Below are 15670 nucleotides of genomic sequence, written 5' to 3'. Positions count from 1 at the left end.
TAGTCATAAAATTAATCACTGAGCTTAAAAAAAGCATTGAGGACAGCAGAGAATCTATTGCTACAGAAATCAAGGGACTAAAAAATAGTCATGAGGAATTAAAAAATGCTATAAATGAGGTGCAAAATAAAATGGAGGCGGCCATAACACAGATTGAAGAGGTGGAGGAGAGAATAGGTGAATTAGAAGATAAAATTATGGAAAAAGAGGAAGCTGAGAGAAAGATAAAAAAATCCAGGAGTATGAGGGGAAAATTAGAGAACTAAGTGATGCAATCAAACGGAACATCGGTATCATAGGAATTCCAGAGGAGGAAGAGAGAGAGAAAGGGGCTGAAGGTGTACTTGAACAAAATAGCTGAGAACTTCCCTGATCTGGGGAAGGAAACAGGCATTGAAATCCAAGAGGACTCCAATGGACAGCAAACTCCCTTCAGACGTAACTTGAATCAATCTTCTGCAGGATATGTATAGTGAAACTGGCAAAATACAAGGATAAAGAGAGATTTCTGAAAGCAGCTAGGGATAAACGGGCATAACATACAAAGGTAGACACATAAGTGTAGTAGCAGACCTATCTACTGAAACTTGGCAGGCCAGAAAGGAATGGCAGGAAATCTTCAATGTGATGAACAGAAAAAAAATATGCAGCCAAGAATCCTTTATCCAGCAAGTCTGTCATGCAGAATAGAAGGAAAGATAAAGGTCTTCCAAACAAACACCGAAGGAATTCATCACCACTAAACCAAGCCTACAAGACAGCCTAAGGGGAACTTTGTGAGTGAAATGTTGCAAGGACCACAAAGGACCAGAGACACCACTACAAGCATGAAACCTACAGATATCACAATGACTCTAAACCCATATCTTTCAGTAATAACACTGAATATAAATGGTCTAAATACTCCAACCAAAAGACATAGGGCATCAGAATGGATAAAAAAACAAGACCCATCTATTTGCTGTCTACAAAAGACTCATTTTAGATCTGAGGACACCTTCAGATTGAAAGTGAGGGGATGGAGAACTATCTATCATGCTACTGGAAATGAAAAGAAAGCTGGGGTAGCCATACTTATATCAGACAAACTAGACTTTAAATTAAAGGCTGTAACAGAAGATGAAGAAGGGCATTACATAATAATTACAGGGTCTATCAGGAAGAGCTAACAATTATAAATGTCTATGCGCCAAATAAGGGAGCCCCCAAATATATAAAACAATCACAAACATGAGCAACCTTACTGATAAGAATGTGGTAATTGCAGGGGACTTTAATACCCCACTTATGGCAATGGATAGATCATCTAGACACAGGATCAATAAAGAAACAAGGGCCCTGAATGATACATTGGATCAGATGGACTTGACAGATATATCTAGAACCCTGCATCCCAAAGCAACAGAATATACTTTCTTTTTGAGTGCACATGGAACATTCTCCAAGATAGATAGATACACATATTGGGTCACAAGACAGCCCTTCATAAGTATAAAAGAATTGATCATACCATGCACACTTTCAGACCACAATGCTATGAAACTTGATATCAACCACAAGAAAAAGTCTGGAAAACCTCCAAAAGCATGGAAGTTAAAAAACACTCTACTAAAGAATGAATGGTCAACCAGGCAATTAGAGAAGAAATTAAAAAATATATGGAAACAAATGAAGATGAAAATACAACAATCCAAACGCTTTGGGATGCAGCGAAGGCAGTCCTGAGAGGAAAATACATTGCAATCCAGGCCTATCTCAAGAAACAAGAAAAATCCCTAACAGCACACCTAAAGGAACTAGAAGCAGAACAGCAATGACACCCCAAACCTAGCAGAAGAAGAGAAATAATAAAGATCGGAGCAGAAATAAACAATATAGAATCTAAAAAAATGTAGAGCAGATCAGTGAAACCAAGAGTTGGTTTTTTGAAAAAAATAAACAAAATTGATAAACCTCTAGCCAGGCTTCTCAAAAAGAAAAGGGAGATGACCCAAATAGATAAAATCATGAATGAAAATGGAATTATTACAACCAATCCCTCAGAAATACAAGCAATTATCAGGGAATACTATAAAAAATTATATGCCAACAGACTGGACAACCTGGAAGAAATGGACAAATTTCTAAGCACCCACACATTTCCAAAACTCAAACAGGAAGAAATAGAAAATTTGAACAGACCCATAACCAGTGAAGAAATTGAATCAGTTATCAACAATCTCCCAACAAATAAGATTCCAGGACTAGGTGGCTTCCCTGGGGAATTGTACCAGACATTTAAGGCAGAAATAATACCTATCCTTCTCAAGCTGTTCCAAAAAATAAAAAGGGAAGGAAAACTTCCAGACTCATTCTATGAAGCCAATATTACTTTGACTCCCAAACCAGACAGAGACCCAGCAAAAAAAGAGAACCACAGACCAATGTCCCTAATAATTTTTTTTTCAACGTTTATTTATTTTTGGGACAGAGAGAGACAGAGCATGAATGGGGGAGGGGCAGAGAGAGAGGGAGACACAGAATCGGAAACAGGCTCCAGGCTCTGAGCCATCAGCCCAGAGCCCGACGCGGGGCTCGAACTCACGGACCGCGAGATCATGACCTGGCTGAAGTCGGACGCTTAACCGACTGCGCCACCCAGGCGCCCCCCAATGTCCCTAATAAATATGGATGCAGAAATTCTCAACAAGATACTAGCAAATTGAATTCAACAGCATATAAAAAGAATTATTCACCATGGTCAAGTGGGATTCATTCCTGGGCTGCAGGGCTGGTTCAATATTTGCAAATCAATCAATGTGATACATCACATTAATAAAAGAAAAGAACGATGTGATCCTGTCAATTGATGCAGAAAAAGCATTTGACAAAATTCATTATCCTTAATAAAAATCCTTGAGAAAGTTGGGATAGAAGGAACATACTTAAACATCATAAAAGCCATTTATGAAAAGCCCACAGCTAATATCATCCTCAATGGGGGAAAACTGAGAGCTTTTCCCCTGAGATCAGGAACACCACTGTGGTTTAACATAGTGTTGGAAGTGCTAGCATCAGCAATCAGACAACAAAAGGAAATCAAAGGCATCAAAATTGGCAAAGATGAAGTCAGGCTTACACTTTTTGCAGATGAGATGATATTATACATGGAAAACCTGATAGAACCCATCAAAAGTCTTCTAGAACTGATACATGAATTGAGCAAAGTCACAGGGTACAAAATCAATGTACAAAAATCAGTTGCATTCTTATACACTAATAGTGTAGCAACTCACTAACAGTGAAGCAACACAAAGACAATAAAGAAACTGATCCCATTTACAATTGCACCAAGAATCATAAAATACCTGGGAATAAACCTAACCAAAGATGTAAAAGATCTGTATGCTGAAAACTATAGAAAGCTTATGAAGGAAATTGAAAAAGATACAAAGAAATGGAAAAACATTCCATGCTCATGGATTGGAAAAATAAATATTGTTAAAATGTCAGTACTACCCAAAGCTATCTACACATTCAGTGCAATCCCAATCAAAATTGCACCAGCATTCTTCTCAAAGCTAGAACAAGCAATCCAAAATTTGTATGGAACCACAAAGACCCCAAAAGCCAAAGTAATATTGAAGAGGAAGACCAAAGTGGGAGGCATCACAATTCCAGACTTTAGCCTCTACTACAAAGCTGTAATCATCAAGACAGCATGGTATTGGCACAAAAACAGACATATAGACCAATGGAATAGAATAGAGACTGCAGAAGTGGACCCACAAAAGTGTGGCCAACTAATCTTTGACAAAGCAGGATAGAATATCCAATGGAAAAAAAGACAGTCTCTTCAACAAATGGTGCTGGGAGAACTGCAGAAGGATGAAACTATACCACTTTGTTACACCATTCACAAAAACAAACTCAAAATGGATGAAGGACCTGAATGTGAGACAGGAAACCGTCATAACCCTAGAGGAGAAAGCAGGAAAAAACCTCTCTGACCTCAGCTGCAGCAATTTCTTACTTGACACAGCTCCAAAGGAAAGGGGAATTGAAAGCAAAAATGAACTATTGGGACCTCATGAAGATAAAAAGCTTCTGCACTGCAAAGGAAACAATTAACAAAACTAAAAGGCAACCGATGGAATGGGAAAGATATTTGCAAATGACATATTGGACCAAGGGCTAGTATCCAAAATCTATAAAGAACTCACCAAACTCCACACCCGAAAAACAAATAATCCAGTGAAGAAATGGGCAGAAGGCATGAGTAGACACTTCTCTAAAGAAGACATCCAGATGGCCAACAGGCACATGAAAAGATGCTCAACGTCGCTCCTCATCAGGGAAATACAAATCAAAACCACACTGAGATATCATCTCACGCCAGTCAGAGTGGCTAACATGAACAAGTTAGGAGACTATAGATGCTGGCAAGGATATGGAGAAACGGGAACCCTCTTGCACTGTTGGTGGGAGTGTAAACTGGTGCAGCCACTCTGGAAAACAATGTGGAGGTTCCTCAAAAAATTAAAAATACATCTACCTTATGACCCAGGAGTAGCACTGCTAGGAATTTACCCAAGGGATACAGGAGTACTGATTCATAGGGGCACTTGTACCCCAATGTTTATAGCAGCACTTTCAACAATAGCCAAATTATGGAAAGAGCCTAAATGTCCATCAACTGATGAATGGATAAAGAAGTTGTAGTTTATATATACAATGGAATACTACTTGGCAATGAGATAGGATGACATATGGCCTTTTGTAGCAATGTGGATGGAATTGGAGAGTGTCATGCTAAGTGAGATAAGTCATACAGAGCAAGACAGATACCATATATTTTCACTCTTATGTAGATCTTGAGAAACTTAACAGAAGACCATGGGGGTGGTGAAGGGGGGAAAAAGTTACAGAGAGGGAAGGAGGCAAACCATAAGAGACTCTTAAAAACAGAATAAACTGAGGGTTGACGGTGGGGTGGGAGGGAGGGGAAAATGGGTGATATGCATTGAAGAGGGCACCTGTTGGGATGAGCACTGGCTGTTGTATGGAAGCCAATTTGACAATAAATTTCATATTAAAAAAATAAAGTTGGAGCCTGGTTGGCTCCGTCACTTAAGTGTCTGACTCTTGATTTCAGCCAGGTTATGATCTTAAGGTTTGTGGGATCAAATGAAGAGTGGAGCCCACTTGGGATTCTCTCTCCCTCTTGCTCTGTCCCCCTCCCTTGATTGCTCACAGGTGCGTGCATATGGTCTCTCTCTCTCTGTCAAAATAAATAAACTTTAAAAAAAAGTTTAGAGAGTCTTTGGATAAGGTTTTGTCATCAGGAGAAGTCACATATGGGAAGACCTGTTTCTTATCTATTTTGGATAAATAAAATGCTTTGTTGTTCCTTTTTTGTTTTCAAGTAAAGTTTTTATTGAGGTATCTTTATACTCAGAAATGGGTAAATTGTTAGGTTACAACTTAATTTTAGTAAAGTGTGTATATATCCATATATTCATTAAATAGAATATTAGATTATAACATTGTTCCACAGTGCCACCTCCCAGTCACCAACCCAACAGGAGTAACCAACACTCTCCTGACTTTTAACAGATAAGTTGTGCTTATGTTTGAATAGTTGCAAAAATCAGTAATTCTATAGTCTAAAATGATCTGATGTGTTATTTTGTAATCTCATTCAGAACTAATAAAGAAATAAATAATCTTGAAAGTAGTTTCTGTATATTTTTCTAAAACAGTAAAGTAAATGTGTGTTAATTAATTAACTGTTCTTATACTTAGAATCTCGACCATTGTCAGTTCCTGTGAAAGCGATGCTGAATATATCTGAAGGCTGTAGAAGTCCTGAAGAAAGAATGAAAGAATTTATTGGAGTAGTATGGAATGCAGTAAAGAGTCTCACACTGCAGGTAAAATAAAAGAAATGTCATGGTTTTAATTTCTATGATCCTTTTTAACTTTTAGCACCTTTGGTATTGGTAAAGAAATAATCTCACTGGTAACACTTAATATCGTTAAAAAATAATCTCCCTTGTAACACTTGTGTATATCATCTCATTTGTGTAACTTAGATGAAAACTGTTGGTGCACTTTACATATTATTAGCAAATTATATGAAATACATCTTATATGCTATTCTTGATAAAGTTTCAAATTATGCAAATGTTGAGATGTTTCTCAAATTACAAATTTCATTATACATTTTCTTTATTTTAAACTTATTTAAAAGATTCTAAATGTTCAGTATACAAATCAGAAAACACTAGACAATAGGCCACTTTGGCCAGTGGTCCTGAGGGACCTAAGATAAAGTCAGCGTGGCTTAGTGACTAATCCTGAGGGGACTTTGAGGGACTGAGAAGAAGGAGGCTGTCTAAGTGGTGTTTCACATTCCAGTTTTGGCATTTGGGTGCATAATGATGCCATGAAATGGTAAAAGAAGCAGCTATGCAGAATCAGGGGCAAATAGAGAGTTTATACAAACATTTGAAACACCTGTGAGATCTCTGGGCTTCTATCGGACTGTAGGATATTCATATCTGGAGCTTCAGGAAGAGATTTCACACTAGAGATATATTTTGGAAATCATCGATAGATGGATAAAACCAGGAGAATTGGTCATCCAAAAAATATGTGAAGTTGAAAGAGCAGTGGGCCAAGGGGATGCCATTTCTAAAGCAGACAGTGGAAGAGAAAGTGTCCTTGAAGGAAATTGTAGTAGAGAGATCAGAAATGTAGGAGGAAAAGCCAGATAGTTCATGAAAGGAAAGGGTGTATAGAATTTCAAGGAGCCAGGCGTTAGCAGTATCAAATTCTGTATCTTAACTATGGACTCTACTTTGCTTATCTGCAATATGAAATGGTTAAATTAAATAATGTTTAAGGTTATTTCCAATTCTGACATTCTTGTGAAATTCTGGTTATTTTGCTTGTTTTATGATACATTGCCTCATTAGCTTTATCACCAGCAATAAACTAAATCTTAGCTATCATTATGGATTAGTTATAAGTAGAGATACTGATTTTCCTCACTTTTTTCTTTTAAAAAATTTTTGTGGTAAGATAACATAAAATTTGCCACGTTAACCATTTTTATGTCTGTGGTTTAGACTCATGTTCCTCATTTGACTAAGCTTATTGAGTGTAAATTAACATATAATTACAGGAGTTCTAATGATTATATCTTTGTATATGTTATTTTGAATATGACCCAGGCACTTGCTTGCTTCATTTCTAGTCTCGGCACTGTATTATACATGCTGTATATTTAGACATTTCCAGATGTTAATGTGTTCTGGAAAAGTTTAAAGGTAAAACTTGATTCTGATTAAATGATTAAAATCTAGGCCCTAAAATTCTGAGTTTTTAAAATAGTAGTGTCCGTTTTCCAAGATGTTTTATGAACCAAAATATAAACCAGAAAACTCTGAAGTTGTCATCAGATAAAATAGAACATCATAACTTGAAGCCATCAAAGGATTATTCTCTTAATGGAAGTTTGAGCAAGCAAATGTGTTCGGAATCAGGATTTCTGGAAAATTGATTTTGGAGCCAAAGTTGATATTTGCTAAGCCCATGTTCTTCTTTCTTGTAATAGACTTATATTGCATTAAGATGTAAACAATATTTTCTATAACCTATTTGTTTTTCAGTGGGAAAAGTAACTTCCACATTTCATCTTAATGGATTATGTTATAGTACTATATGTAGTCTTGAACCATTTTTTAAAATGGGAACTTAGTTCGGGGGCCTTTTTCAGAAAAGATTAGCACAAACTCAGTTCTTCACAATTTTTCTTTATCAGTTGATCAGTAAAGATCCTATCTATTATACTGCAAAAAGCTACATTTTCATTCCAGAGCACATAATTGGCAATGGCATGCAGTTGACAAAATAGAAATACTCTGGCCTGGAATTCACTAATAAAGGAGTACATTTTCTTGTTTTTTGCCAAACTCAGTCTTGTCTTTTACATTGAAGATCACGTTTCTGTTATATGGCATTTTCTAGATGTTTTTTATAGTTTCTGAAGCTTTCTAAGTGGCCTGTGTAATATAGTGGACTCTTTATTTTCCATACCACATTCCTTGATTTCGATGTGTCAAAGTGTCTCAAGTCCCATAAGGTAGTTAAGCTAGACCAATTGAATTCTCTTTCCAGGAAATGACATACTGAATACGATCAGTGATGCAGTAATAATACTGCATGATACAGATGTTGTCCTCATATCCAGTGCACTTCCTGGCCTATCTCCATGATCAGACAAGGGTAGGCATTTGAGGCTAGACAGACCAAATGCCAGCCACCTTACTTGTGAAAGTAATTATTTTCATTTATGCTTAAAATTTTGCAAAGAATCTATCTTTCATTATAGGCACTGAGAAGGTGACAGCAATTGCACGGTAGTTTGTTAGAAGGACGAAGTTTGTAATTCAAATGTAGGCATTTTTTCATATTGTCCCTTGGTAAATATGGGGAAATGTAGATTTGTATTAATCTGGAAAAGAAGACAACCAAGGTTCACTATTGAGGTTTTTAACTTAATGCCTTATATTGGGAACATTAAGATTTCTACTATAAATGAAGGTACCCCAAATATTTTCATAGTGTATTGAGAGTTAACAAATAGGAATATGGTGATTTGGGCAGTAGTTAATAATATATTTGTTATAGTGCAAATGGAATACTGCTTATATTGGTGGCCTCTATATACATAAATACTTATAAGCAACAGTGTTTTTAAAGAAAAAGACTGTGAACATCTCTTATGAATCCATGAGAGCTAATATATGGATCTGACATATAGGAGATAATTCAGTGTATGTTCATTGACTTTATTTAGCAAACCTTTTGGTGAGAGTTAATGCATTGTATCTTTATATCAGAGCTGACTCCCACCTCCCCACAATTACAGATGAGTAAACTGAAGTCACGGAAAGATTAATTTGTTAAAAGTTCCACGGTTAGAGTTGAACCCATTTGGCTGACATATCAATTTTATTAATTACTAAGTTGTCTCTTTAGAATGAAATGATGAACAACAGGTATTAAGCAGTTATTTTAATTAACATCAGATACTGATACTAATAAAAATAATTGTGTTCACTTATTAATTATTTAGTGCCTAGTACATGCTAGACATGCTACTATGTACTGAGACTATAAACACAATAGGCTGATTATCTGACATTACAGACCCTATGTTCTACTGAAAATTCTGTAAGACTATTAGTAGTTTAAAACCCTCTTGTTTCAAGTTTTTGGGTGCTGTGTTTATGTCTTTTGTCTCTTTATTCCTGACTTGCAGTTCAGTTCGTGGTCGATATTAAAGAATGCATGAATTAAAGAAAAAGTGAATGAAAATATAACCTGAAATGTTTCTTCATGTATGTTTTTATTTGAAACTATTTTCTGAATAATACAATTCATACAGAGAACATTTCATTCTTCAGAAATTTTGCAAAATATAATTATCACTGACGTTTTAAATATTGGGGCACCTAGGTGGCTCAGTCGGTGAAGCATTGACTTCAGCTTATGTCATGATCTCATGGTCTGGGAGTTCGAGCCCCACATTCAGGCTCTCTGCTGACAGCTCAGAGCCTGAAGTTTGCTTCAGATTCTGTGTCTGCCCCTCCCCTGCTCTCACTCTGTCTCTCTCTCAAAACTAAATAAACATTTAAAAAATTAAAGTTTCAAAGGAAAGAATTCATGTTAGTGGGGAAGAGGAAGTAGGAATGTTACTTAAAAGTATAGAAAATTGGGGTGCTTGGGTGGCTCAGTCAGTTAAGCGTCCGACTCTTGGTTTCAGCTCAGGTCATGATCTCTGTTTGTGAGTTCGAACCCCTCATCAGGCTGCATGCTGACAGTGGGGATCCTGCTTGAGATTCTCTCTCCCCCTTTCTCTCTGCCTCTCCCCTGCTCACTCTCTTGTCTGTCTCTCAAAAATAAATAAACTTAAAAAAAAATTTAACTGTATAGAAAATATGGTATAACAATTTTAAGCATTTACTTAAAAAAATTTTTTTAATGTTTTTATTTATTTTTGAGAGAGAGAGAGAGAGACAGAGCACAAGCAAGGGAGGGGCAGAGAAAGAGGGAGACAGAATCTGAAGCAGGCTTCAGGCTCCAGCTGTCAGCACAGAGCCCCACACAGGGCCGAACTCACTACCCACGAGATCGTGACCTGAGTCGAAGTCAGACATTTAACCAACTGAGCCACCCAGGAGTCACTTAAAGCATTTACTTACAAAATGTTCTGTATAATAGACAGTGGGCTAATTAAAATGTTTAGATTAATGTATAAGTGAAACCTATCTCAGTCTCTCTTTTTTTTTTTTAAACTGAGTTGTGAGCACAGTTAAAGAGTGTACAAATTAGAAAAATCTAAGTTTACCAAACTTTACATATGGGAGATGGGTTGGGGGTACACAAAGGCATATATCTTTTCAAATGGCATATAAACTTGGAACTTCCAAAAAATTCATGATAGTCGTTTCATTGATTAAAATAAATACCAAATAATTTCTGCTTTATTGGTTTATTCTCAGTGTATCATACTTAAGATTTGTAGCCTTTGACCTAATAGGAATCAAAATAGAGGTGGTTCGACTTCAAGAATTTGTAATAATCCCTTCACTTTAACACATGAATGTGTTCAATATTGGCGAAAGAACACGTTGCTACCAAAACTGAAATAAGATCCTTGAAACAGAAAGGATGTTGCCATGGAAAAATGAAGTAACACTCAGTGCAGCTGTGATGCATTAATGAATAGGATATTTTTTTTAAAAGATCATTTGTGTTTGGTGTGGCTCAGAGGGTCCCAACCAGATGGTTTCCATGAACATGATCTGACCCCCGGTTTGAGGACTTCTTACTGGCAGATTACTTCATTTTCTTTCCCTTGGATTGTCAGATCCTTACATTAATGCAAAATTTACTGCTGCAGATTTATATTCCCTTACATAAATCACTCAACATTTTACATTAAAACCACAATTTTAGACGTACAGTTTAACAGTTATTTTAAAAGTGTAAAAAGATTTATGTGATAGTTGTAGTATATATTAGAGATGTAACATTATAATAAGTTTGAGGATTTTGGATTATGTATGTGTTTTGGTTCTTATCATTATAGAAATCTCCAGAATACATATCACATTTTAGAAAGTTTATTTTTTAGAGTTGTTATGTATCTCAGAATAATCTATTTTTGAATATTTATTGCTCATGTTGTTAAATTTGATGAAATAATTTATTTCTGAATTAGTGGAATTTTGGAATATATTGTTAATTGGAAGTTTCGGCACAACTTAAATTTATTTCACAAGATATATATGTTTATATTTGTATACTGTGGCATATTAAACTAATTACCTCACATTGTTGAAAACATTTTTTAACATAGCGTCAATACCTATATGAAGTGTTAAAAACTGACTCTTTTTAGTTTGACACTATAAGCATAAATAATTGAATAATGAGAATGTTATACTGAGAATATGTTCTCAGTATGCCATAATACTTTGTGCACTTGAACTTCAGCAATTGTGTTAAATATTTAAAAATATAAATGTAATACAGCTGAAACAATGTATGTTTTAGGATAAAAAATGTTGTAATCTTCAATCAATGAGCTACTTAACATATAAACACTTAAATTAGGTTGCAAGATAAAATTCTAGATGAGGTCAGACCTCATGAACCTTATATTTATTTTTATAAAATTTTACTTACATTTTTCTTCACTGAATTCAGTTTGTTCCATGCACAGAAATGTTGAAGCAAAAATGAGTAAGTTTGCTTATTTATAAGCCTGGCAGATTATTTATCATATCAAGGAATTGCAGACCTGTTACATATCATGCTGTCACTAAGGGCTATATTAACCTCAAGTGAACATATATTAATGTATTCTTAGTTGTCTTTTATAAAATATAGTCTCTTAATTTGCTAGAATATCCAAGTATTTATCAAACAAACAAATTTTAATTTTGTTACATCTTCAGATAATGCCTTTGTATGCCAAATATTTTGTAGAAAATTAACAGATGACATTTTGTATTTCCTTGAGAATAATTTAAGTATGCTAGGCTGTTTGAGCAGTTTGTGAACCAGGTACAAAATATTACTTTCTAAGAACCAACTAAGACTAATAGACTTGAGCTTATATTGCTTTTGAATTAAGAACTCATGATGAATTTAACTTTTGATTTGAGATCGCTTAGTATTATTTCACCTCTCTAAGGTGCCAGGCAACCTAAGTAAACTACACTGGGGGTAAGAAAGCATAAAAGTTTCACATGAAATCAAAATTTAAATAATAATTTGATGTATGATAAAAGCAGGGAATAACGCTCTCAGTTTTAAGTCTTCTGAATTTTCTTCATTACCATGTATCCATATATATAAAATGTGATACACACACACACTTGAATCTTGGGATACGTGTAAATAAAAAAAGAAAATACATGATACAGACTTGTTATATTTTAATATTTGTCTAGAGATATCATCTGAACATTGGAAACATCTTTCCTTATATTTTAGTTTGTAAAGTAAAAACAAAAGGCCAAATTCACATGGTAATAGCTGCGTGTGTGTGTGTGTGTGTGTGTGTGTGTGTGTGTGTGTGTGTGTTTTAAGTGACTACAATACAATACTAGTTGGTTCTAAGGCCTTAGTTGGTGTTAATCTAATGAACTGCAAAAGAAGGAGGATTTTCTCACCTTTTTTTGCCAGCACATTTTCTGATTCAGTCGTGTTACTTGGAAATAACTGTGGAAAGGCAGATATGTTTTCATCTCATTTCACTGTGCCTTTTTGATCAAATTCATAGCAAGAAACAATGTCCTTTTAAGTGTTAATTGTGTTCTTCAGTAAAAGTAACTCATAAAGAGGTAAGTATGGCACATTTCTTCTTCTTTTTTTTTTTTTTTTTTTGGCTTGCCTGTTTATTCTGATAAAGATATTAAATATTTGATGGTATATTAACTTCCTTATTTAGTCTGTTCCCAATATTTTAATTTTGCTTTTTTTTTTTTCCTTCCCCTAGCTTGAAGTACAGTCTTGTTGTGTATTCATTCCAAATGATAGCCTGCCTTCCCCAAGTACAATTGTATCTGGTGACATTCCTGGAACAGTAAGAAGTTGGTACCATGGACAAACCAGCATGCCTGGAATGCTTGTCCTCTGTATGCCTCAAATAAAGATTATTAGTGCTGGCCACAAGTATATGGAACCTCTGCAGGAGATTCCATTTGTCATTCCACGACCCATCCTTGAAGAAGGTACATTAAAAAATATTCTTCCTATGGTTATATTTGATAATAATATTTTTAGTTTTATTGTTTTTTAATATGCCAGTGCTTATGTAAATGAGTCTTCTCATTGAAAGATCCACATGAAAATAGATTCAGTGATCTGCAAAGTGGATTTAAAAAGAAGGGTGCACAAAGTAAATGAACTAAGTGATGCTGTTTATTGACATCCACACATTTTAATAAAATTCCTGTATGTATAGATAGACTACAAAATATCATATGAAACACAGAATAATCACTAAAATGTGAAGCATAGACAAATCAAGATGACAGTTGGTTTTGGAAGTTGGCATTAAGCTGAATTAAGAATGATAAGTAGATCTTAATTTAAGCTACTTGATTTATTAATAGATATCATATATAATCAAATGAATATATTATTTACATCAAACATAATATATTTCTAGACTTCTCATTTGTTAAAATACAGTAGATAATATTGTGATGATTGGAGACATGACTCTTCAGTAAATACTTCATTTGTGATACTGCAGAATTTTCAGTTGCAAATTCATACCCTTTTGAACTTTGACATACTCATCTCAAACAATCTGTGAACCTGGAAAAGTTTTGAGTCACAAAGTAAATAGTGTGAATCTATATTTTAATAACAGGGTTCAAATGTTTTACAATGGTAAACGGTTCCACACCTTGTTCATATTATTAGCATGTAAGTATATGAATGCTGATATCATTGAGATCACTACACATACTATTATTGAAAAGCAGATATATTCTGTGCAGTTTTTGACTTTGACTTGATGTTGATTTCTCTTTCCTTTTCTCTGTTTTGGCGTTTCCATTGAAATGTAGTTTTCTTAGGTTTATCAGAAGTAGGAATGATTTTACTGCCAGAAATGAATGTTGGTACTTAATAAAATGAATACCATTATCATAAAATCATAGAATTCTAACAGTTAGATGGAACTTCTTTAGATCTCTTACCTGTGTGATTTTGTTCTTGATGCAAGGATTCTTTTTCTAGCATATTGGATATATCCATTCTTTGATATTTGCTTCTGGTTGTAAGGAGTTCTTTATTATCACAACAGCTATTGTGTATCATATCAAGGACGTGCTAGCCTCAGAAAATGAGCTGGGGAGTGCTTCCCTTTTTTGTTGTTGTTTTTTGTTGTTGTTGTGGTTTTGTTTTTGTTTTTTGGGTTTTTGTTTTATTTTAACTCTGGAATCATTTATGGAAGATTCAAATAGTTTGTCCCTTAATTTTAAAAAATTAAAACTCATAATATTATTCCATTTAACAGCTTTTTTAGACATTATTTACATACAGTTTTATGCATACAATTAGATGACTTTTAGTATATTTACAGTTTATACCATCATCACCACCATCAAATTTAGAAGTTTTATCACTCAAAAAAAAGTTTTATCACTCAAAAAATAATCAATATACCATTAACAGTTACTCTTTCTCCCTTCATCCAAAACCCTGGCAAATGCTGACCTTCCTGTCTCTATGAATTTCCCTGTTCTAGGTGTTTAATAAGAATGGAGTCACACAATATGTGGTCTTTTGTGACTGGCTTCTCATGGGAAGTCACCATAATGCTTTTGAGGTTGACTTATTTATCAGTCTTCATTTTTATGGCTGAAAGTAATCCATTTTATGGATATACCGTGTTTTCTTTATCCACTCATAGCTGGTAGACATTTGTGTTTACATCTTTTGGCTATTATGAACAATACTGCTGTGATAATTTTTGCACATCTTTTCATATGGACATATTTTAATTTCTGTTAGCTATGTACCTAGTAGTAGAATTGTTGGGTCGTATGGTAGCTCTATGGTTAAGGTTTTGAGGAATTAACAGTCTGTCCTCCAAAGTGTTTCTGCCATTTTGCAATTACACATCAACTTATGAAGGTTCTAATTTATTCAAGTTGTAATTGTCTTTTTGGTGTTAACCATCCCAGTGGGTATGTGGTGGATCTCATTTTGGTTGTCATTTGCAGTTCCCAAATGACTAGTGATATTGAGCATCTTTTCATGTGCTTGTTGGCCATTTGTAGAAGCTGTTTTTTATTTTCTTATTGTTTTCAAATACTTGTCCCACTTTTTAGTTGGGTTATTTATCTTTCCTTTTAATTGAGCAGTTCTTTATATATTCTGGATATTAGATTCTCATTAGATATAATTTACAAATGTCTTCTCTCATTCTATGAATTATCTTTTTTACTATCTTGATTATTTCATTTCTTTTATATTCTTAATTCTATTTTTTCCTGCTGTATTAGACATTATTCCCTTGCTATTTTTTTTTTCAATCTTAGAAATTAACACTCTTTACACAAAGTAAAATTTGGTTCTGGAAATACTAAGA

The 15670-nt window shown here is 34.6% G+C and overlaps 1 protein-coding gene across 12 annotated transcripts in view; it reads left to right on the top strand.

Annotated features, from left to right (window-relative positions):
• The window catches only part of VPS13B (vacuolar protein sorting 13 homolog B), an 811203-nt gene that overhangs the window by 391459 nt on the left and 404074 nt on the right, over positions 1-15670 (top strand). For all 12 annotated transcript variants that reach the window (XR_006706367.1, XM_045454090.1, XM_045454093.1 and 9 more), the window contains 2 exons: positions 5785-5912; positions 13061-13295. Coding sequence is in view for 11 of the 12 variants with exons in the window: in XM_045454090.1 (XP_045310046.1) it covers positions 5785-5912; positions 13061-13295 (363 nt within the window). In the remaining variant the exon portion in view is untranslated. The remainder of the gene's footprint in view (positions 1-5784; positions 5913-13060; positions 13296-15670) is intronic.

The sequence above is a fragment of the Leopardus geoffroyi genome, chromosome C3 (assembly GCF_018350155.1).
Source record: "Leopardus geoffroyi isolate Oge1 chromosome C3, O.geoffroyi_Oge1_pat1.0, whole genome shotgun sequence".
Classification (NCBI taxonomy): domain Eukaryota; kingdom Metazoa; phylum Chordata; class Mammalia; order Carnivora; family Felidae; genus Leopardus; species Leopardus geoffroyi.
Note: the sequence above shows the minus strand (reverse complement) of the source record. Positions and strands in the feature narration are given on the sequence as shown.